At 37.7% G+C, this 26,220-nt stretch overlaps 1 protein-coding gene across 1 annotated transcript; it reads left to right on the top strand.

The window, feature by feature from the left end:
- Positions 1 to 81: 81 nt before the first annotated feature.
- LOC115758172 (putative uncharacterized protein DDB_G0274535) lies at positions 82 to 20,294 on the top strand. The gene is made up of 6 exons (XM_030698712.1): positions 82 to 261; positions 11,503 to 11,551; positions 14,074 to 14,206; positions 16,174 to 16,289; positions 16,855 to 18,801; positions 20,184 to 20,294. Coding segments are annotated over exons 1-6 (2,358 nt in total). The 5' UTR covers positions 82 to 259.
- The last annotated feature ends 5,926 nt before the right edge of the window (positions 20,295 to 26,220 follow it).

The following is a 26,220-nucleotide window of genomic DNA, read 5'->3' as shown; positions in this document are numbered from 1 at the left end:
CGCGGCACAATTTGCATGCAAAATAATTAAACATACACTCACACACACACACACACACATGCATACATATATATATATTAAATATTACATATATATACACATGTATAACTTTTGATTTCCGTTTGGATTTTTGATACGTCGCAACTTTTCGTCACCTCAACTCAAATGTACGTTTCCAGACGGCATCACGCACAAACCCATGTTGGATTATAATTTATACCCTTAAATTTGGGGGCTACAATGCGGCCAGAAATATACAATGTAAGTACCCCCGATTCCCCCACCCCCTTTTACAGCTAGCCAAGCAACGCACTTCCAATAATTGCACAATACCAACAACGATTACGATCGCACTTAAACAGAATTAAGTCATATATTAGCTTCTAATTACGAACTGATAACTGGAACGTAGTGTATAAATAGTTCTGGCATGTACTTCAAAATATTTCCTCAAAACATTTGAATGTGCCTCACAAATAATTCCCTTGAAAAGCTTTATAAAAACACTAAAACTATTTATGATATCATTTAATAATTGTGCCATGATTTTAAGGAAATGAGGAATACGCAGAAATTCGTGTGCAATAGAAAACTGAACTAAAACTCAATCCTAGATAAAATATTTTTTTGAAGAAAATGTTTACATCATTTTTTTTGGGAATTCTTTGTAAGTTGACGAATTGTTGCCGAAGATTGAAAATTTTAAATAATCTTGAATTTATTTATGGAGCAATTTAATGTATGTATATTTATGATATATATTAATTAAAAGAAGCTCGAATCAACTTTTTTATAAAAAAAAAAGAGAAAATTAGGTATGGGGTAGATCCAAAGAGCTCATCAATATTTCATTGTTCTTTCTGATTTTCAAAGACTTGCGTTTAGCAATTATTTTTATAAAGATTTTATAAACAAATACAAAATCTTACATCCTGCGGCAGGCCACACGTAGAAAAGCACAGAGAAAAAACACGCCATTCCCAGAGCCAGAACTTAAAACTCAAAACACAAGAACACATTTCGCAAAACTCAATACAAGAGCATTTGGAAATAAAAAAGCACCATGACCTGTGTGTGTGGAGTCTCTTTGGCTATATTTTATAAGCAAATAGTGTACTCCTTTCACACACACACACACTCGCACGCACATTTATCAGGCGGCAAGTAATTTCACTTAAAAAACAATTTTCAAACATACATAAAAAGCACAATTATATGTTTCAAACGAGAATTGTGAAAACGTGAACGAAACGAAACGAAACGTGGCAATAATTGCGATTCATAACTTGTTATGGCACCAACACATGCAAAATGCAGGATAAATGCCAGCTCTTCCTCTCACACTCACTCCGACTGTGTGCGTGTGTGTGTGTGTGTGCACAACCCCTTTTTTAAAAATAAAATGTAAAATAAAAAAGTTTGCTGCAAAGGGTCGTCAGCTTCGTGTTTCGTGCTTGTGGCATGTCCTGATCTCAGGACATTTACCTGAGCCATAAATCAATTGCAGCGGCAGCAGCCGCCGCCGCCAGCCGCCAGCCGCTGGCGACAAAAAACGCCACGAAAACGCGTCAATTAATCAGCTTTAAGACATGCACGACTTTGCAAGAATTTCATCATAAATGCCAATGCCACACGCTGCCCTCCGCCCACCACCTCCCTTCCAGCACAACCTAAAAGCAGGCGACACATGCAACAAAATTTCTTAAGTCAAACATTGCCACGCCCCATTATATATCTATGTGGGCGTGTATTATGATAGCATAAAAATAGACAATATTTGATTTAAGATTTCGACTTGCTTTTGTTTATATTTTTTTTTATTAATTAAACGGAAAAGCACACAGATAAAAATGGGGCATACGAAAAACTGTTGTAAAACGCGAGACAGTTCCCGAAAATGTTTCAGTTTCTTGAGGTTTGTTTGATAAGCCTCGCTTTTTATAGCACTTTAATCTAATGTGGATCAACGCTGAACTGCGGTGGCAAATTCTTGAAAGTGAAAGATCTGCGAGAGTTGGAGAGAAACAAAAGCTAAGAGTTTTATAGTTGTGCGATTGCCCAAATATTTGCTTGGGTTAAACAAAAGGTGTAACAAGATTAATTAAAGACAATTCACTTTTAGATATTTTATTATGTGGATATTAATATTTATTTCCTAATTTTATTGAAAATACAATAAATATGAATGTATATATAAAATGGTTCACATATAGTACACAAGTCTCAAAATATCATCTGCAAGTTACTCGAGTATCATTGATAATCTTTTTGAACAACTTCAAAAAGATTAAGAATTTGATAAGCTGTTAGGAAAATATATTTTTTTAAAGAAGCCTTTAAACAATACGTAATAAAAATCAGATCTTATTCATAAATATTTCCTCATATTTCGTTAAAAGAATAATTATATTTCAAGTAGTTCCAAGTTCAGTTACTTGAAAATACCTTCAACTGGTTCTACCTCAAGTCTCTTCAGCTTTTGGCTGGTTCAGTCACATGGGATTCTTAACAGCTGGACTTTGGGGTTTATTGAAATTTATGATCCGATAGATACGCATTTGCCAAATCACAAGCAGAAAGGCAACAGAAACAGCGTAAATTATTTTATGACTTGGCACATATTTGTGCAGCTTTGATTAATGCAGTCAATAAACACGCACACAGCCTAGACATAATCAAAAGTAATCTTAGTTATAGTAAATGTACTAGAGAGCTTTAGAATGGGTTGCTGCTGCCTACCTTGAAGACGTGTGCCTATTGCTGGCTGCACTTCATGACTGGCCAGTTGGCCAAATGATCAGCTTGTCAGTTAGTCAGTTTGTCAATTTGACAGTTAATGATGTGCCGATTAGCTAAAAGCTTTAAGGGTGCGGCATTTAGTGTTTGGGTTTCACGCATCAACAATCAAGTCGAGGGTTTGTTTAACAACAACTGCAACTGCAACTGCAACAACAATTGCAGCTGCATCGCATTACATCTCATAATGCCAATGACGACTGCTAATGCGATAATTATTTAAAGTGCAGGGGGCCTTTAAACATAAAAGGCTCGAGTAAACAGAGCCACAAAAAAAAAACTAAACATTAAAATATGTCAACAATATAAAACTGAACAGCTTAAAAATTATTGTTTCACAGAAAATAAATAAATTAAATTGTTTAAAAACTCTGCTGAAGCTTTAAAATATTTACAATTTATATTGGCATAGTTCGCATAGCGCTTCAAGAACTTAATCAATATATGAAATATAAACAATCTTAAAATATAAAAAAAGTTAATTTCCGCAGGTAAAATTAAAAACATCCTTTAAAATAAAGCGCAAAATAAATTTATAAATTAATATATTTAGCATAAACTGAAAATCTTACCAAATATTGAAGGAAATATAACAAATATAAGAATAAATATATTTAGAATAAGACTAAGACAGCTGAACAAAATAAAAAAAAAGAAAAATTCAAAACTAAAAAAAATGTAAATAAGCAATAAAAAAACTAAGCTGCAAAGATCTAAGTATTATATATGAAGCATAAAATAATGCAAATTCAATAGTTAAAATTCACGGAAAATATATCTTTGACTGAAAAAATAAGTTCTAAATCCGATACAAAATATTAAATTATTTTCATATTTAGTCAATATTAAATATGAAAATTGCTTTAACAAATGCCAATCTGAAGTCCAAGCATAACTTAAGCCAACCTATTCCAAATTCGAATTCTGTTTAAATAAACAGCTCTACTTAAGCTTAGCATCTCTTAAATGAAATGCTCCCTAGTTGGTTAGTTGAACGTAAACTAAACCTTTAATCAAAAAGAAACGTAACGTCATCGTAACTCTAATAATTTATAGACTACTTTGAGCTGCAGCTCAAATGAGATATCTAGCACAGGTACTCTCCAGCTTCGGTTTAATTACGCGCTGAGCGACTGCTGTATACCCTGCTTTTTAGTGCGCCGTTTGTCACAATTTCAGTTAAATTGTTAAACGTGTCGTGCATCAATCATTTGACGGGTTCAAACGTACTTTGAACGCGCCAGGCAAATGCCAAGCAACTACCTGTCGCCAACTTTCCACGATCCGGCGATCCACTTAAATATACAAAAAAACACATACAACTCACATGAATGTATGGAGGGCGGCTTTAATAAGCAAAAAAACCGACGAAAAAATTGTTGGCGGCGCTGCTTGAAAATATAATGAATGGGGGAAAAAAATGGAAAAAACAACAAAAAAAGAAGCAAAAATGTCACTTCAAGTTTTATAATTAGGTTACGCGCGGGTGGCAGAAAGCTGCAAAATTTGAGAAAGGCTTTTGGCGAGGGGGCGGGGGCTTGTTTGAGGCATGATTTGCGGGAGAAAACCTGACGGTTTGTCGCCATAGTTTATACATGTATATATAGATATATACTCTGATATATGTTGCAGCGATAGGAGAAAAAAAGGCGCGTGTTATAGCTAGCCGTCAGTGGGGGGCGGGGACGTGGGCGAGCGCGAGTGCGGGTGCAAGGTAGAGGTAGGTGGGCGAGCAGTGAGCAGGGTTTCAGTTGAGGCCGTGACGCAGTCCGAGAGCGAGCCAAAAAGTCACGTTTCATGATGATCGCTGATGCTTCATATATGGAGCATATAGCATATATATGCATACATATGAATATGTGTGTGCATATATATGTGCATGAGGCGAGCTGCAGGCTGTGAGTCAGTTTGGCGGCTCTTGGCTCAGCATTTTATAAATAAACGCTTGGGCCATTGCGCGCGCGTTTTAAAACGCGCCCAAAGCGCGCACATGACTTGGCACTTGTTGTTGTTGTTCGTCTCTAATGTTTATGAATGCGCCATTAATTTAACAATTATTTATATCGTTTAAATGCTGACAAACATTTCACTCACACACATATTCCAACAGCTGCTCACTTGCAATGAGATCTTTTCAGTTGGGCTTGTTACCAAAAACTCAGACAGCATACCAAATTTAGCTTAAGCTTGATACAACTTAATTTAAGCTGTTACAAAATGGTTCTTCATTCAGCTAAAAGTCATAAAAGATGCACAAGACAAATGGGAAAACTGTTTTCTACGTCTTTGCGAAAAGCCCAAGAACTACAACTAGAAAATGGGTTTGTAGTATATATAGGGGGGTGGTTGGGTGAGTTTCGCGGGTCTAGTTGGGTGCTGTTTTTTATCTTATCGACAACACGTTCGAAATATACGCCATATACTATACTCACTTACTACAAGCTCGCGTACATCTATACCAACAATAAGTATAAATAAAATAATAATAACAATAGCGCCAAAAAACGCTCGAGCGAAAAAATGTATTATTATTAACATTTTATTTTGTGTAAGAAATAAAGTCACGGCCCTCAAGTGCTTGTTGTTTATTTTGGCGACTGCCAACTGAAACTTTAGACACACACACACACACACACACACACACACACACACACACACACACATAAATATATATATATATATATATATATATATATATATAGCGCTGGGTATGTCTATATGTCGGTTACGCTATGGAAAACTTATTGCCTGAACTGGGTTTTACAATTTACTACGTTTTGTTTTCTTTGCTTTTTATTTTTTGTTTTTCACTAACCAAGCTGTGGGTGGTCGCTTTCTTTGATGCGGCTGCTTATAAAACAATTGAAAATATTTAAGCTGTGCGAGTGAGACAGACAGACCGACAGACAGCGAGTGCCAGAGTGAGAGCTGGGCAGAGACAGAGACAGAGGCAGAGGCAGAGGCAGCGGCAGTTGCTGTGGCAGATAAATCATGCCAAAGTCGAATACGTGGTTGTAAAATTGTTCAATTTATGCAAATATTTGCATTACAAATTACCAAGTCGAGGGCTACAAAAGCAAGCCCCCTCCCCCCACCCCTCGAGAGCTGCATAGGGCCAAGCGTTGATCGGCGTTGCACCTGACCTACAATGTGCAGCGTGTTGTTGCTGTCGTCTTGTTGTCTCTTCTCTTGTGTAAAACAACAAACACACCCACTTAATACACGCACACATGTGCACACACACACCGATCAGCAGATCAAGCGCAGACGTCGTCGCATTGCAAAATCAACGCTTACAAAATTAGTGTTCAAATTTTTGGGTGAAAATTAGAAAGTTACCAAGCTGCAACCAAATAGCGGCTATTCTTTGGTGCATGCACTTAAACCAAACAAAAAACACTTTGATTAATCTTAAGCTTAATTGTCTCAAGGCCTAATCCGCATTTTAACATAAATTAAAATTTAAATTTCATTATTTTGTACAATAGAAAAAGGAAATTGTGGGCATGACAACAGTTAGCCCTGCATCATCAGCTGTTTGGCAGCACATAAGTTTCTGCTGGGTTAACTGGGTGTTCGATATTCAATCGACAGCTTGTGGGCTCATTCAATGCACTCGCTATGTGTTTACCTTGGACTTGTCTTCGTCGGCGTCTTAGTTATGCTCCCCCCATCCACCCCCACCGCGCCTTTTGACTCTGTCTGGCCAATATTGACACTTTGGGAAAGTTGCCGCTTGCCTAGCACAACAAAATGTATTTGGTTTTGGACGCTGCCACTTAAGTAGCCTCTGGCTGTTTGGGCTTATCAGCCCAGTTGCAGACCCCGCACCCCATTCTGTACAAAACAAAAAAAAAAAAAAGAAACACAAAAAGGAAAATATATAAAATGTGCGACAGTAAAAGCGGCTTATCAGCCCAGCAGCTGTCCCACACCCCGTAGCCATACGAAAATCGCATTAGATACAAGCCCTACAAGCCATCTACCCTCCCCCTTCCCGGGCTCGCTCGCAGAGCAATTGTCGCCGTGTTATTTTCACGCCTATTTGAGAATTATGCAGCAACAGAGCGAGCTACATTCCAGCAGGGGCACTGCTAATGAGCTCAGATTTGTGTACCGGCACGACACCAGCTTAGACCCATCACCCATCTTCCATCTCCCAACTCGAATCTTCAGCTTCAGCCTGACAGCCTGGATATAAACAGAGCTCGCGTGCATTTCAAATTATTTGCGCGACTCGCGTATGTAGATACATAGATACAGTTACATAGATACTTACGCGCAGATACTCGCAGCCTATCGCCGGAGTACACTGAACTTCTGACTCGACTCTGATTTTTGCTGTTGCTGCTTTTGTTCCACAGCTAACTCGAAATGCTGTTTCATATTTGGGGCGTTGCTTGGCTGCCTTCACAAGTTCAAGTATCATGGGTTTTATACAATGTACACATTTCCATAATCGGGCAAACTAGCTGAGTCTGAGTTCAGTCAGAGTGTGTTTTACGGAGCATGCAAAAAGTATGCTAAGTTTTAAAGGGCTACTCAGTGGGCAGATGGGCAAAAGAAAGTTGTTATTTTTGAATTCATTTAGGAATTATCTGAATTTTTTGTAAGATAACATGCAAAGTTGTAAAATCAAGTTTTCAGATGATGTTATTCATTTTTATTTGTTTTTGCTTATTTATATTTTTTTGTAGCACTATTTGTCATAATTTCCTCGCTTTACTTGTTTTTAATAGTCTTGTCAGACTCATAAAAATGATATAAATATTTTTATACACCGCACACGCCTTGTCCCAGCACAAAGAACAAAACAAATCCACAAACTGGCAACTGTCAAAGTCAGTAAACCCCGAGAAATGTTTCCCCGTTTTGGAACTTCATTAAAGCGCACGCCCCTAGCACAGCAACGGCAGCAACAATAAGGCAAGAGTTGCAATTGCAGCCGGCACAGGGGCAGGGCCTGGGGGTTGGCTGAGGACAACAAAAAAATTAGAAAACAAGCAAAAAAAAAAAGCGCAAGGTGGATGATGCAAGAGTATTAAATAACGTAAAGTTACGTAGCAACCCCTAAAACAAAAGTAAACGAAAATTGCATTAAGTGCAGCATGGCAAATGTATGTGCAGAGGAGGGTGAGAGGGGCCTTGGCTACAGCAGGGTGTATCAGTGCATTAGGGTGACCATAGTCGTCATCGTTATACGCACAATTGACAGCAGGAAATTTCACACTTGGCCGCAAAAACACGTGGCAGGGGGTAGCCGCTGCCGCCTGTAATTGTTATTAAGCGATTACATGATTGATGAGACAGCTGAACACACAGAGAAAGAGAGAGCGAGAGAAAGAGAGAGTGAGAGAGAGAGAGAGAGTAAGAGAGAGTGCGACACACGTGTCGGCAATCAGGCAGGCACTCAAAAGCAGTTAAAGGATTTCGCTTAGTCCTTGCCAAAATATTGTTTATCAGCCGCATTCGCCACACCTATCTCGAATCTTGACCCGCCACTTAGGTGCCTCAAGCTCAGGCACGCTAATCTAATCATCCGCGCATTCCTCGCATGCCTAAATAGCCGCCAAGCACTGGGCGGCTGAGTGGCTCGTCGATTATCGTGCGGACTCAACAAGTTCGCATTCAGTCGGAAAACGTGTGACACGTGTTTGGCCAAAAAGCAAATCACACTGAAAAGTAAACAGCATGAAACCCGTTTGCCAAAAAGAAAAAACTAATATGCTTAGAGTATTTAAATCTGATTTGCATTGAGTGGCCAGAGTTGACAAGTTGCGTTTAGCCTTTTAATCTGGCAAGTCAATCAAACTTTGTATTTTTTGTGTGGCTTTTGATTTGCAGCTTGTTATTTTGTGCTGTCGTTTTGATTTGCATTCCCTATAAATGCGAGCTAATTACGGCTAGCAGAGAGCGTATCTGCGATTAGATTGCCTGTGACGTAGACAGCTCAAGTATAGTATGTCCACAAGGCTGAAAGACACCAAAAACAAAATAACCCAAATTCAGTGCGTGGCCAGACAAACTGATTCCAATCTTGTATCGACTTTCGAATGCGCTGCGTCTGTATTGGTGAGCTTTCGAACGCCGCTTCCTGTCCATGCACGGCTGCAAAGCTTCGGCGTGTGCGTGTGACGCGTACGTGTAAAAGCTCAGCTCAAGTCGTAACTCCCAGCTGCTCTAGTCGTCAATTGTGCTGTGTTTATCTAGTCGGGTGGTCCTAGCAAACGATCAGGCACGTCTCTGGTCCAAAACGAAATTCCACAATTGCAGTAAAAACTTATAAAATAGCTGAAATATGTGTGTACTTTTCAAAATGCTGCTCCCCAAAAAAAAGAGTACACCAGGAAAATACAAACAGAAGTAAAAACTGTTCAATATGCAGAGCGCATGGCTGTCGTCTATTGCGTCAGACACAATCAAACACAGGAGGAGTCGCAGACGCTAGCCAAAGGCTCCGAAGACGAAACGTACGAAAAAAAAAACTTTACTCAAGTTCATTTGGGCGTCTGCCCCCGGCCCGTTTAGCCGGCTCTGTGCTTCTGTCTGCATACCAAAAAGGTAATTATGAGCCGCATTGTAAAGGGAAACAAAAGTAAAGCACAGACATGCCATAGAAAGACCCAATATCAAATTACATACATGAGAAATGTGGCATAGAGACAGTCAACAATGAAGATGAATAGAATACGCGTAGAATACAACAACAACAACAACAGCAAGAAAATTGTGGTTTAGCTACGGGTCACATGCCGGCATTAACTGAGCTTTTGTGTATTAGAAACTGGCCTCTGGGTTTCCATTTCGGTTTCAATTCGCCAAGAGTTGCGGCGCTAGGGTTGATAAGGTAAACTGTGAGCTAAATATGAGATGGAACAGCTTAATGTCTGTGTAAATAGAAATTGAGCTAAGATAACATTAGAGCTTACAACTAAAATGTCTTATAAGGCTTAAATCTTTGGGTAGAGCTTTACGCCACATAGCGTTAAAAATTAAGTGAACCCAATTTAGGTTTGAATTATTCTAGGCTAACAAAAGCTTTAATTTCTCTTAACCGGCTAGACAGTTTAACTAAAAAGCTCCAAGAAGCTTTAATACATCATAAACTTAAGGGAATAAGGACTGCAGCAGATGCCTAAAGCTTAATCCCCAAAAACGAGTGAGCTTTAATGAGCTTTGGCTGAAGTGAAAGCTCAGGTAATTCAGTTAAAAAGTTGCATTTCATGATATTTTTTAAGAATTAAACTAAAATCTTAAAGCGCATGCCTTAAGCTTTAAGAAACATTTGAAACTGATAGCCAGCGGCGCAGCTAGTTGCTTTTCTTAATCAAAGAAAAAACATTAAAAGTCTTACTGGACTGGTCGTTCTTTGAAGTTTGAGTTGCCTGTATTGAAATTATGCCGAATGCAAGCTAAACATAATTCAAGCTAACAAAAAATACAAGAAAAAAACGACTCACAAACAGAGCTTCATTTAATTGCTTGGCTAAGCGAAACGAGACTCGGAACCAGATCAGCCGCCCCATCAATGAATTGCGAAAACATTTGAAATTCTCTGGCGATTCGTGGCCATTTGTTTGGTTTTATTTTGAATTGAACTTTTTTATTGTCTGCTGTGAAATTGAAAAATGATGATAAAAATCGCACAAGAGTCACGCGTAAAAAGCCAAAAGGCATTTGATTCAACTTCTGCTCGATTCATTTGCCATATATACTCTATGGTATATATAGTATATATATATATGTTTTTTATTTGGGGACTGCCTACTGTGAGCGCAAAAACGCTTCGGAAATTGGGCCCAGTAATTTGCACATGGTACTGGCCTCTGCTGCCCGGGACTTGGCTTGGTCTGTGGCTCACTCAGGTTTTTCGATGGTCCCTTCTTGTATTGATTTCTTGTGCACTTTCGAGTCGCCTTTGTTGCCATTGTGGCTTGTGCGCGATTTTCACTTTTCAAAAGCGGCAGCAAATGTAAAAAAGAACATGAATAAGAACAAGCCCAAGAAACTGAGAACAAGAGACCTTCGTCCAAAGAAACTACCCTTCTTTGGCTCGGGGCAGCTCTCTAAGCTGAAATCAATGACCTTTTGCCTATGCCGCTGCCTCAGTTGCTGCCTCAGTCGCTGCCGCTGCCAAAAGGGATTAGTCAGCGTCGCCTGAAACAAAATATATATGCACTAAAAATATAAGTACGGTATACATCTATATATAGTATATATATGTAAGTGATCCAATCGATTGGCACGACAAAAACAGAAAATAGCAAGAGGCAGAGCAAAAAAACGTTTTCTTGGCTTTTTCCATAACCATTGACATTGAGCCACAGCAATGCTTATACTCATGAATACCACTCATGAATACTACATATCTGAATACTACTCAATACTACTCAAAGGTAGCAGTTCATCTTTTTGGCTTTCAATAATATTGACGCTTTTGTTTAAAGAGCTCACGATCAGGCAATGAAATGAAATGACTTAATTGTTGTTTTCAGCTTCCCAATCCCAGCGCCGAGACGGAAGTTGTACTCAAAACAAAAAATTCAAAAACAAATCAATAAAATAAATAATAATCATTAATAATCTGTATGAGTTATGCTAATTTTTTTGTACTTTTTTTTGCGTATAACACTTTATTTATAGTAGATATCGTAAGTCTCTCACCCTCTCCAAATGATATTCATCTTGTGTTTTCCTATATTGCAGGTTACTACAGTTCATGCTGCTCAATGTCAGGATTATTTTTATACTGATGGTAAGTAGAAACTAATTTCACAGATATAACAATATAACAGCTGATGTACAGTTATTCCACATGAATGAAATCAACTGTCATATGATTATACGTTAGTTATGGTATACCAAGTGCTAGCCAAAGAGTTATATAACAGATAAATACAACAATATATCAGTTTGTTATACAGTTATACTACAGGGATAAAATCAATTACCATACATGTATAACAGTTACCTAACTAGCTAAAGAGTTATATAACAGAAAAATGTATGTCTATTTAACACTGAAATTAAATTAACTTATTACTTAATTAAGAAAATTAACTTCAATCAGGTTTAACAGGGTAACCGAGAGTCGTGCTTCTGTTTCAATTCGATTTATCATTGTGCTTGCACTTTAATTAAATGCCAAGTACCCAAAGATGACTTGGCATATCTTAGATTCCACTTGATAATGGGCGTGCTCATATTATTTTATTAAAGATCAGATTGCATAGATTGATTTACGATACGTTTGGGTGTAAATAACTTTTGCATTTCTAATGGCCCTCACTGTTATGAATAGGTATATAAAATTAGAAGAAAAACAATAACGAACGCGAGCCGTTTAACAGTCTATTAACAAGCTGTTATATTTCTGCTGAGATCTATTGTCAATTTATATTTTCATCAAATTTGTTGTGACAATTTTCGTGGTTGTTGTTGTCTTCGTTTTCAGCACTCCAAATAATAATTATCATAAAAAAAACCCATATTTATATATCAATATGTGTAGTATTTCTTTCCGTTTGATTATTATAACAAGATCGAGTGTGTAATCACAAGTGAAGTGTGCGGAGAGTGTGGTAGTGGCAGTGGAGGCAAGGCAGCAGCGGGGGGCTGGGGGCTGGGGGCATGTGGGGTGTCCGATATCTAAGTGCGTTGTGTGTACATTGGAGTGGCTACGTCTGCTGATCTGCTTGGGCCACTAGCTCAGGGTCTGCTCTGGGCTCTGTTGCATAGCCACTTGAGTCTAGCAACATTGTAATAAAAATAAAAAAATAATAATAATTATTATTATTACACACACTCGCACATACAAACATACACACACACACACAAGTTAAAGCGTCATTGAACTGTGAAAAAGGTCGCACGTCATTTAAGCAGCCCATCAAAAAGCTGAAACTGAAAACTAAAAACTCAAAAACCGAAAACGAACAATTTTTTATGAGTAGTACAAACAGAAGGTGCCCCCTTTGCCCTACTGCGAGGGGTGCAGTGTGTGGCGAGTGGGGTGTTAAGAGAAACAAACTGACACTGTTTGATTTTGTGTCAACTTGAAGAATGATGAAATGTCTGACAATCAGCTGTAAGAAATAAAAGTTCAAAAATTTCATCAAGTCTCGCCAAGTGGCAAGTGACATTTGCCAGGGGCGTCTTCAGACTTAGGTCAATTTGTTTTGGCTTGTGCATTTGCACATTTTTATCTACTGGCTATCTATCATTTATGCCGTTAAGCCAGCGACTTATAGAAACACATATTTTTAGATATACGACCAAAATAACTGCCAGTACTTCCAACTGTGGCTGTAGTGCCGTGTGGCAAGCCCTTTAATCCCCCACACCCATAGCTATATAGATATCAAATTATCAATTTTATATACACATATGTTTTGCTGACTGCGCATATTTTTGGGTTCTATATCAATTTGTGATATCAACAATTTTCGCAGCACTCCCCCACACAGCAAAGGTATTTATGCAAAATTGGCTAACAAAAACAAAAAAACGTGCCACTGATAGACAGACACGGCCCAGACACGTGGTGATTAACAGAGTTGGCAACAGCAGCTAAAGATTTGGCTAGTTGCTTTGCGGGGTAATAGAGTAGAGGGTGATTTGATTGATGCTTTGGTTTTATTGTTTGTACAAATGATTGCACGATAAGCTATTCAATTTCCTCTTTAGGCTTATCTACAGAAGTTGGCCATTTGTAAGCTGTTGACAACACAAAGTTTACAAAATTATGTGGGTAATCTTAATATCAAAGTAAATGAAAAAGAATGTGATTGGCCTGTTCACATTTGGCTAAGTGCTTTATCAATATGCTCAATTAGTAACCAATTTGTGCGGCTGCGTCTGCGACCGACCCACAGCAGAGTTGCGGCTACAAAGTGCAGGATTAGCCGATGTTCCATGATTCAAAAAGTAATTTGCCGTGAGCTGCCTTAACACAGCCGCTTTAATGGCCAGTGTTGAGCAGCGGTGTGGGGCGATTCACATGGATGTTCAACTTTGACCATAAAAAGCAAAACCTGGCGCCATTTTGTGTCACATGTGTGCACAGTGGCCCAGGGCCAGGGCGAGGGCCAGGCTCAGGTCTCTGAGGTCTCATAATAAAATGCTGAGCGTATTAATGGAAATTTATGGGCAGGATTAGGCCAGGCGGCTGGTCGCAGCTTGTACAGTTTGGGCTTATGTTGTTGTACAGTATATATTTAATATGCCATATTTTGTATACTCTTTACTTAACTCCTTCAATTCAACTTCATTTTTCAGGTAATGCTTGCTCTTGTATCAACAACATGTGCAAAGAAAACGGAATACATCTTAACACTCAAGACCCACAACAATCGGGCGCTGCATATCAATGCGCACGGCCGGGTAACAGCCGAGGATATATCACTGGCACGTAAGTACAGCTATACCTGATATCTTTCATTCTCTCTCTTTATATATATATATATATATATATATATATATACATATCTGATGTATATATCTACGATTTATAGTTTGTTTCGGCGCTGTTGTTGCCCATCAATTTTCATTGTTCGAAAGCGCGCGCGCGCCTGCTTCGAGAGCTGGTCAAATGGCATTTAAATTGAATTGGCATTTATTTTGAACTCTGGTGCTGTCTGTGCATATTGTGGGCTTAATTAAATTATTGGTAATTTAATATTTGATTGATGTTGATGTGCTCCGCCATGGGCGCCACGTTTGCGGTTTCATATTAGCCTTCTTCTTTCAATTTATTTGAATTCATGCGATTCTCTGAGCACACATTCAAACCTCCTCCCTCTCACCACTCATCGTGCGCCGCTTGTCATTTGCCGCCCGATCGGCACTCAGTGGGTGAAGTTCAGGAGCACCGCAATGTATCCAGAAATGGGTTGATCTCTACGCGATAGCGACAGCGGTTATAAGCAATAAACGTGAGAAGCTAACGGGGAACAAAGCCCACTCAATAGATTTAACAAATTGAAAAAAATATATAGAGACTATTATTATGAATATACAGATACAGATACAGATACAGATACAGATAAGGATACAGAGATAGATACAGATACAAATACAGCTGCAGATACAGATACAGATACAGATACAGATACAGATACAGATACAGATACAGATACAGATACAGATACAGATACAGATACAGATACAGATACAGATACAGATACAGATACAGATACAGATACAGATACAGATACAGATACAGATACAGATACAGATACAGTTAGATATACAGATATAGATACAGATTATTATTAATAATATAGGAAACACAGACAGATATATTCTAATATAATATTATTTATAGAGCAGCTTTAGATAAATCGTAGGCAAGTTTAATGTATCGATAGCATTCCTATCGCTCACAGCTAATACCAAATATTTTTGGACATTGCGTCACTGATACGCCTAAGGTGACACTGGCCGCAGGCGGCGAATCGGCGAACTACTTGACCAGTGCAAAGTTCAGAGCGCATAAATCAAGCCAACGAATTGTCCACACGTGAAATTCGATAGAGCAGACAGATAGAGCTGGGGCGGGGGTGGGGGATGGGCTGAGTTGGGGGTGTGGGCGGAGGCGCCAGTTTCTTCATAAATTTAACGACACACTTTGTCAGTTTGGTATTTTATCTTATCTCATGGCAGTTGTTGTTGTTTTTAGTTGCTGTTGTTGCTTCAGCATTTGGTTCGTTCGAAGGGAATACTTGGGCTTAAGCTCAGCAAGACTTGCCAGACTTAGCTGATTTGATCGATTCGTTTCGATGCGAGGCGTTGCCATACCGAAGGTCTTCTGCATGCAGCGAGCACGTGAAGAGCGCACGCAAGATGCTACCAGCTTGGAGCTTGGAGCTTGGAGGTTTTCAGGGTTAACCAACTGCCCAAAGAAAAGGTGGCCAAGTGAAGAGGTTCAACGACTGTTGTTAGGCTCCATGCACGATTGGCGCAGCTTGATAAGAAGTCAGTCAGTCGGCCAGTAATTGACTGGTTGCTGATTATAGAAGCGGGAGCCTAGCCAACTGAACCCTACCCGGTCTCAATTGGGCTCAGACGAAGAGCCGCTATAAAATCTACGCGCACTTAATTTCATTAAATGTTTGATTCTTGTTTCGTATCGTTAACTTTGCCGCTGCCCCCTGTCTGCTAATCAAACCTTTCATAACTTTATCGAAAACCTTTCAATTAATTGGGTTATCTGGGCGCTGAAGTGTGTGGCACCCCTCGACCCATACTTGCATGCCATATATATATATATACCCGCAGCTCAACTAGCATTAAATATTTACTTAACTAACAGAAAAACTTTTGTTTGCTTATAATTAATTAAAATTGATTTGTTTCTTCCGATAATGCCCATTACAGAATCCTTCACAATGGACAGTGTTGGCGATGTACTCAGCGAGGATTTCAAAATCACCATCTATGCCAAGGATGTGGACTACTATTTGTGCTTTGCCCAAGGCAAACTTGTTGGAAAGGTGAGAAATGTGTTTTTGTTTATATTTTCTATTTCGTTATTTAATAAATAGAGTTTATCAATATCTTAGATATCATTGGTAAACGAACAGAATTTCTGATAACATAGAAAAACAAGAACTGCAACTATGAAAAAAATTTAATCTTTAGAAAGATTAATTAAATTTGTGTTTTCTCTCTTCTCTAAGATAATTGATAAAGTATCGATATGTAGCATGGGTCAGATAGAATTAAAAAGAAATTTCTTTGGAAATTTTTATGTAAATATGATCCAAAAAAGGATAATATCTTACAACATAATACAACACAGCGGTTTCTCGATAAGCGCTAAGTAATCGATATTAAAGAAATGATCCATTCTGTTGAAAAATACTAAGAATATAGTAGAATATACATATATAAAGAATATAGTAGTTGAAAATGTTGAACAATTGAATACAACATTTGGGGAACTGTCCTTTTAAACTTTTATAATTTAGTCCAAACTTTCGAATTTATTTTCTATCATTTGACTAAGCTTTAAGTTTAACTTCTGCTTTCTGTTTCACTTTACTTGGTTTCCTTTAGAGAAACGTCACAAACGACTGCCACTTCAGAGAGTCGATGGATCATGGCTATTATCAGTATACAAATGCCTACAATCCGGTGCTGCGCGTAGGAATCAAGCGCAACTTTCGCCCGATTGGACCAAGGGATATGAATAAATTGCATCGACATACCTGTTTCCTATTCTATCGCGAGAAGGCCGAACATTTCCACAGCAATCTGGCCAATTGGAAAAGCAAAACGACGACAACAACAAAGGGAACGACAACAACTAGCAGCACGACAACAACAACTACAACTACAACGACAACAACAACAACAACGTTGAGCCCAGTGGCAGGGACAAAACGCGCACGTGGCAAGCCGCAGCGTCGCCCGCAGCCAGCAACAGCAACAACAACAAAAACAAGTATTAATAGCGATAGTTCTTCTAACCACAACAACAATAGCAACAACAGCAACAAAAACAAAAACAAAAACAACAACAACAATAGCCTTAAGTCCCACAAGCAAACCAACAACAATGCGTTGGAGGATGCACTGCGCGAACAGCAGATCATCAAGCGCAATCAGCTACATCAGCGACGCGTGCAACATCGCCGCCGGCAGCGGCAACAGCATCGAAAGCAACATGCCAAAGCCGCCGGCGCCATGCTAAAGCCGCAGCGCAAGAGCCTGGCGGTGCGTCATCATCACAACAATGCAACGCTTCTGGAGCGTCGTCGACGCCGGCGCCTGCAGCGACGGCGCCAGCAACTGGATGAGCAGCAGCAACAGCAGCAGCAGCAACGAGAGCAACATTCCGCCGAGCAGCAGCTGCCAACAGCATCGTCCTCCTCATCGTCCTCCTACACAGCAACAGCGGCGTCGACGGCGCTGACAGCAACCGCTTCGCTGGCGCCCTCGGCCTTCAATTTGTTTGCCATGCTGGCGGCGAGTCAACGCAAGCGCGGACGCAGAAAACGTGAGGCAGCGGCAGCAGCGGCAACGGCAGCAACTAGCGGTGCTGCTGGCATGGATATGCAGCTGGTGGAGACGCCGTCGCAGCAGCAGCAGCAACTGCAACAACTGCAGCAGCAGCAACAGGAGCAGAAGCAGCAGCAGTCACAGGGTGCGCAGCAGCAACAAAATGAATACTCAAAAGCCTATGTTAATAGTAACTTAAACTTAATGCTAAAACATAAACTAAATGTAGAACTTAATTTAAATAGTAATAGCCCTAATGTTAATAATGCAATACCTGCCTTGCCAAAAAACTACAACTACTTGTACAGTAACGAGCATTATAATATGAATACTAAAAGTAGCACGACTGATTCTAGTAGTTTAGACACTAGCACTAAGTTCGATAGTCCAAATAGCCATAGCCATAGCCATAGCCGTAGCCATAGCCAGGGGGGCAACCTGAGAAGGGGCGTTGTTCAATTCAATTTCAATGACAACATTGACAATAATCTTAAGCAATTGATAAACGATCGAATTGATAGCAGCAGCAGCAGCAGCAGCAGCAGCGACAGCGACGACAGCGCAGCTGTAGCAACTGTTGCCGCTGCGACTGCAACAGCAACTGTTGTTGTTGTTGCGCCCCATCGCAATCATATTGTTGAGCATAATATAAGCGACGATAGCCATAGCAACAACAACAACAACAACAATAGCAACAGCAATGACATCCAGAAAGCAGACAGCAACTACTTCGAACTAGAATTGCAACAACAGCAGCAGCAGCAGCAGCAGCAACAGCAGCAACAACAACAACCTAATATTAATAACTATAATGCAAATATTAATGTTGTTTACAATAATCGCAACGATAATAATGCGGCGCTGCAGCCCAATCATAACCATAATAGTAATTATAATGAGCAACTTGCGAATGACGATGAAACGATACGAATTCAAAATAAATATGAAACACATGTAGTACAATACAAACCTGACGTATTCATTTCAAAGCGCTTGCTTTGGGTTGGGGCTGGGTTTGGCATTGGATTCGAGCGAGTGCATTTTCTTTTTGCAGCAAAAAAGAGCACAACTTTGGATTGACTAGGCACATCCTGTGCTGGAACTGCCCGAATCAACTTTACCATATTTTAGGATATGCTAGTCTTCAATGGGCCAACCACTTTTCAGTTGCTACTAGGACAATCGGAATGCCCTTCGGCCTATTGAAAGTTCTAATCATGTCTTGTCGTGTGATACAGGACATGCCAGAATACCCAAGGATGCGGCTCGATTATTATTTTTTAGGACATTTTTCTTAGAAGGAGTTGTGTTGCTTTATTCTAATCATGCCATGTCGACTAAAAGAGGACAGCACTTCCCAGGACATGACTGGAAGTTCGTATATATTTTTTAAAGCATTTTTCTTACAATCTAGTCGTTTGTTTCTTTATACTAATTATGGCTTGACGTCTAAAAAAAGAGTCGTCAGGATACTCAAGGATATGGACAAAATATTTGTATTCCATTTTTAGAACATTTTCCTAAGGGAAATTCGTTCTTTAATCATTAACATACTTTATCGTATAAAAAGGACTCGCCAGGACTCTCAAGGATACGGCTAAAGTATTTGAATATTTTAGCCTATTTTTCTTATAGATGAAGTTTTACTCCTTTTCATGCGTTTTCGTCGTTAGAAGTCCTTGGATGTCGCCAAGGATAAGGTTCGAATATTTTTATACTATTGTTTTAATTTTTTGCTTAGTAGCTAGAAGATTATTTGGTCCAAAATTGAATATTTGTATATATTTTTTAAACATTTTTCTTAGCAGCTAGAAGGACTTTCAAAATATATAAATCTTCATTTACTTTATAGATGCCATTGTTATTGCATACTACGATTTAACAGGACATTAGCAATATTTGTCGGAGAAGGACAACAGCTCCGACCTTTTAATATACAATTTAAACTTAGGTGACACTTTTTTAAGCTTTTATTCTGATATTAATTTTTATTAAGAATCCCCTTAAATTGTTCAAGTGCGAATGCTGTTTGCACAAAAGTATGTTTTTCTAAGATAATAAGAATACAGCCTTACAACGAAGAGATATATCTACCCAAAACAGCTCTAGCTAGCTCGTATCCTTGCAAATCCATCCAATATATGCGAGGACACGACCCAGCTAGTGCTACGATATATGTAGATCTGCAAAGATACGACCTAGCTAGAGCTAAGAATCGTTTTTATCAACTTTATCGATGAGCATTTCAGCATATGGTTATTAACCAGGAACATGTTTTGCAAACGATCAACTCCAGGCTAAGAATTCAGAGTAACAAGAAAGCCATTGTGAATATTGTTTATGTACCTTAAGCTTTTAACTTATTTTGTGCTTTACGTTAACAGCGATCACATCTGATCGTAAGGTCATCTGGCAAACCGGAAATATCACTATCGGAGAAGAGCGACTCAACGGAATTCCAATTCCAAAATGGGCATAATACGAAAATCGTGTAACAATTGATAAGAATCTCCAACAATATGACAATGTGTAAATCTCTGTCTATGACCTCAATCTGAGCAGCTTGTCATGAAAAAGGCCACAAGTGGGTGTACAGGCTCGAGACTTTAGTCAGTTTATCGAGGGAAAACTGTTAATACGATGTGCTGGAATGTTGACACACCGTATAAGTCATAAATAAATATGTAATATTTAATAATAATATATGCAAAGTATACAAGATTTATGGCTTGTCCAAAATTAATTACCCAACCACAAAAAAATATATATTTATATAAAATAAGATAAAAAAGCGTTTTTTGAGTCGACATATGCAAATTGAGCGCAAGTGCGACGAGTGGCCAGCTCGCCGCCAGCCATCAAAATAGATGCCGTTGTTATTGAGATTTATCAAGACCCGCTTCTCGCCTCTGGGCCTCGGTTGACAGATCTGGCCAAAACAAAGGCCAAAAAACAAGGCGGCGAAAATCCCAAAAAAAAGCGATCTGGCGCCGTCTGCGCGCGAGCTTCAAAACGCCAACACGCCGTCGGCGACGTTCGCTAATGAAATTTTATTATGCGCCAAAAGTAATAATTTATAAATTTGTTTAACAAAATATAAATAAATATGTTAAGCAATCAATTGAAACACACAAATCAGTTGTCAATTGTTGCGTCTACAACAACTAACGATACTCTATAGTTGAGGCGGGCTGTGGGTGGTTTGCGTAACTCACAACTCTCAGAAGATTTCTTCCGTTAGCCCCAAATTTGCGCAATCGTTCAGCCAAAACTCTCAGAAACTTCCGATCTAACTTACATGCATTTGATTGGCCATAATATATGCCCACCAATTCCAGACAAGCCCCAAGAATTAAAAATTTGCATAATAATGCTGCTCCGTTTGGCGTCATATAAATATATCAACGTAAAATAGCGCTTGGATTTAATTTAAAATTTATGAACACATCACAAAAGAAAAAAATGAAAGATATGTGCTTAAATTTCAGATACACTGCAAAAATATTTATCACAAAAGATTGTGTTTTATTCTATTTTTTATGGACATGTGGAAATCCCCGTGATAATCTTAAAATTCTATATAGATACTATATGTATTTCGTCTGCATAAATCTACAAATATTTTTTTTAATTAACACATATATATAAATATAATATATTTTTTGCTATATCACACCCCATTTTATGTATACAGGGTATACCATAAATATTGAATAGCCCGCGTTTTTTTTTTGTTTGTTTTGTTTATTTTTTCTTATTTTTGTTCTTTTGTTATAACCCGAAATCAATAAGTATTCTTTTATTACTTTCTTGTATAAATATACATTTTATTTATATTTTTTTTATAGTACATTTTTTTTTTTGGTCTTTTTTTATTGTTTGTTGACTTTTGGCATAGCTTCAGTCGCTTATAATCCAATCCGGGGGCTCAATGGCGCCTTCGCACATTCGATGTGTTCCTCCGAATTTTGTGGTTTTTGACGCACATAAGTATTATTATTATAATTATTGGTATTAGTTATTTCCTTTATGTATCTTTTTTCTGCTTTTTTGTATGTTTATTAGCCAAATTAGCGCGTCAGGTGAAATTTAAGCAGATTTTGCTTGAGCAGCTGCGTCTCTTTATGGGAAAATGATTAGATCCGCTTACGGTGAGTATTTTGAAATTTTATGCGTTTATTTTTATGACAGTTATTCTAATGAAGAAACATTTTAAGCCGCTGCTTAAATGACGGAAATACCACAGTTCCACTCACAAACATACACACACACACACACACACGCAAACTCGGCTGTTGCTTCTGTATACACACAAGCATCTATGTATCTGCGTATCTCTAACTAAGCCTGTATCTGAGATCGCTTCGTGTTGACTTTTTACCCATTTTTCAAGTGCAGCTTACATCGGGATTTGCGGTTTGTATGTCGACAGCAGACATTACGGCGCGTTAAATGCGGCTTATTTTAATTGTTGTAAATTAAATAAACTTGCATAGAATTGTGCTAAAAATGTTGTTGTTATTTAAATAAAGAAGAAAAACTTAAACCATTTCTGCCAGAAAAAAATAATGGTTAGAAAAAATGATTGTTTGAAGTAATTTAAACTAAAAATTATGTGAAACGTTAAGAAACAATTTACGCAAAAAGGAAAACCTAACATGAATATTGCAGAAACAACAAGAAGCATAAGAAATTGAAGTAAATCAAAACAATATTAAAATGTTAAAAGTGAAAAAAAGAAGAAATAGGCTGAACGTGAAAAAATTAAAAGTATATAAAAAAATGCCTGAAATGAATATGAATATGTACAAAAATTAACCCTAAATAAAATTTGGATTTTAATACTTACTTTTAAAAATTTAAATCAATATTATGTGAAAGAAAAATAAAAAAGCTGAACATGAGAATAATCAAATATATAAATAATAATAATAATAAATAATTAAAAAAAAATAAACAATAAATAGTAAATTGGGGCTTGAATAATATTTTTAATATTTAAATTCATTAATATGTGAAAAAAGAGAAAGGTGAAAAATAAAAATAAATTATTAGATATAAAACTTAATAATTAATTTATGTGTGAAAGAAAATTGCTGAATAATAACAAAAACAAATTATGCCTAATACAAAAATGTGTCAAGCAAAAAAAAAAAAAAAAAACAATAAATAAAAAATTTCGGCTTAAATAATATTTCTAAAATTAGAATTTATATATAAATCTTACAAATTTGCCAACTATATATCAGCGCTGGAATTAGATTCGAACGGAAGGCAGGCGTAGCGCAGTTAACAGCAGTTCACACCACTGGCGAAACCACCAAGTGCCAACCACAAGCCAGCCGAGTAGTTGACAATTTGCCAAGGAAGTGCGTCACATCATTGGGCTGTCTCTAGTATGCCGATTTATAGCAGCTATAAGGAATATTTATAGCGTACCACAAATTCCAAATTAATGATGACCAAACGAGTTGCCGATGGTCGATTATGAAGTGGTTTTTTGGCGCCGTTTAAACGGCGCCGTGTTTATACTTAAAAAAAAGTGTGATTTTATAATGCAACTCAAATCTAAATAACAGCCGAAAAATAAATGTATATACATACATATATATTTGTGTATTGTATATATAAAATGCCAGCGATCTTAATGGCATCATTAAAAATGACCGAAAACAGCGCAGCTTAACCCATGACGGCATCAAAGATACTTTACGACTTCGCGCCTTCGCATCGCACGCTATTTATATTTCTACTACTTTTTATTGTATATTTTTTTAATTTCATTTTTATTTTATATTTAAGGTGGGCTTGTGTGTATTTGAAACCGGTTCACAGTTCGTATCCCGGCGAACGGTTCAAAATTGAAAACCGACGCGCACTCAATTAAGTTTATTGCATTGCAAATCATGTACGTAGCCCATTTTTATGACATCCAATGCCAGATTGTGCATGTGTGTGTGTGTGTGTGTTTGCCGCGAGGTGTCAAGATGATTTGTCAATTTGCGGCCACGCCCAACGCCCAGATGCGGCAACAGCCGTTAAATGCAAACAGTTAGAATGTATCTGTAAGTACGCTTTTTATGTATCTGCGATGCTCTTCGGCAACTTGTTGCACTTGATTTTTTATGACCGAGCACATTAAAAATGATGGAATGCCAGCCGTCAGGCCAGCTCGCCGGCTGTTAATGACACCAAAAACCAAAAGCAGCAACACAACAACAAGAGAAACAACAACAGCAGCATGTTGTGCGGGTGTTTGCCAGGGTCAAGCATAGCTCCTACCTCTGCGCCTGCCGCTGCGCAGAGCTCATTTAGCAACTACAAACTGGGACTTCATCAGCGTCTTCGACCCTGTTCGTCGTACCGACTACTCATCAATAATTAACCGCAGGTTAACCTTTCCGCTGTAGCTGTTGTTCCTTTAGCGGATTTCTTGCACCTTGCCTCTCGAGTGGCGCGTACCTACTGTAACCTACTACAACTACTAACTGCCTTGTTCAAACAAACCCAACAACTGTGAGTGTTGCCTCGTCAACAACGGCTCAATTCTTGCACTTTCCTGCAATGGGCACTCACATGCAGTTTTCCCGTTTTGCAGCAAAGATTTTAACACCCTTCAAAATGGGTCGCAGCAATAATAATGATCATGATCATGATAATGATAATGATAATGATAATGATAATGATAATGATAATGATAATGATAATGATAATGATAATGATAATGATAATGATAATGATAATGATAATGATAATGATAATGATAATGATAATGATAATGATAATGTTAATGATAATGATAATGAAAATGAAAATGATAATGATAATGATAATGATAATGATAATGATAATGATAATGATAATGATAATGATAATGATAATGATAATGATAATGATAATGATAATGATAATGATAATGATAATGATAATGATAATGATAATGATAATGATAATGATAATGATAATGATAATGATAATGACAACGATAATAAATATGTTAATGGTATTTATAAGAATAATAATAACAATTATAATATCAACAATATAATAATAACAATAAATATAACAAAATAATTAATATTAATAATAATATAATAGGAACAATTAATAATGACAATAGTAATTAAAAATAAACAGCTATAGTTACACAAACGTTAACAATAAAAATTCAAATAATATATTTATAATAATAATATGATGCTGTTTATGATAGTAAAATTAGTACAAATAATATTATGCGGATCAAAAATATTATGAGAAAAAAAAGAGATATGCTAATAAAATTTTTTATTATAAATTTTATGTAATCTATTAGAGAGTATATTATAATATTAAGAATATGAATTATTGTGGTGTATAAAATATTATGGCATTGACAAAATAAATAAACCTACTTCTGAAAATTTTTAAATTATTTTTTAATAATTATTTTTCCTGATTTATTTAGCATAAATGTTATATAAATGGTATATATATTTGAGGACTGAATAACGTTATTGATAGATATATATAGTTAATATATACATATATATAATACTGAAATTTAACAAACATATTTGAATAGATTTTTAAAGAAAATGGTCTTTTGAAAATTAGAAAACTGAAAAAAAATCAATTATAACATTAAAATTAAAATACTACTTGAAAGTTGGGGCCTGGATAAAGTCAGGTGTTGCTTAGCTTCCACAAGTTCTTCAACTTTATAATTGTATGCATAACCCGACTCAGCCTGCCCCACTGCGTGTCCCACTCAAGAAGTCCTTGTAGTTTTTGTAAGAGCATAAAAAATGTGTAAGACAAGCAGCTGAATAACATTTAACTGCTGCAGCAGCCAACACCTATTGCTACGGCCATAAGCCGATATTGGTTAAAAATATTTCAAATATCTGCCAACACCTGGCGAAAAAAAACAAAAAACAAACACACACACAAATACAAAACTATGCCGCAATGGCCAACAACTAAGCGGGTTGTTTACGTGGCAGCCACAAAAATATTCACACAATATCATTAGGCGCTCCAGAGAGCAGCAGCAGCAGCCGCAGCAGCCACTGCTTGTATCGGTGTCAGTGCCGCGCCCCTTGCTCCTCCCCGCACACACAACCCCTCTGAAAGTTGTGTAAAACAGCAAAAAGCCAAGCTGGAAGTTGTAAGCCGAAAAACGGCAGCCAAGTTGGCCAGTTGGCTAGTTAGTCGGCCTGTCAATCGCTCAGCGACTAAAGACTAAACAATTTTGACAAATAGCCGCGCGAGGCGGGACGCGACGATGCAGTCAAAAATCTACATAAATTCTCACCTCAGCCGAAGCGAATGCTCTCTGAGAAAACCCAGCGAGATTTTTGGGTATTCACTTTTCTTTAGTTTTTGGAAAGTGCCAAAGCACTTGACAGTTGCCTTTGTCGTCTTTTGGGAACTTCAAAA

Source organism: Drosophila novamexicana, unplaced genomic scaffold (genome assembly GCF_003285875.2).
Source record: "Drosophila novamexicana strain 15010-1031.04,08,12 unplaced genomic scaffold, DnovRS2.1 tig00000137-arrow-arrow-pilon, whole genome shotgun sequence".
NCBI lineage: Eukaryota > Metazoa > Arthropoda > Insecta > Diptera > Drosophilidae > Drosophila > Drosophila novamexicana.
The sequence above is the reverse complement of the archived record's forward strand: the minus strand, read 5'-3'. Positions and strand labels throughout refer to the sequence as shown.

Excerpts from the sequence above, each read along its gene's own strand:
- LOC115758172 (XM_030698712.1), top strand. Across the intron at positions 14,207-16,173 it reads CGAGGATATATCACTGGCAC|AATCCTTCACAATGGACAGT; the intron begins GTAAGTACAGCT and ends TGCCCATTACAG. Across the intron at positions 18,802-20,183 it reads TTTCAAAGCGCTTGCTTTGG|CGATCACATCTGATCGTAAG; the intron begins GTTGGGGCTGGG and ends TTACGTTAACAG.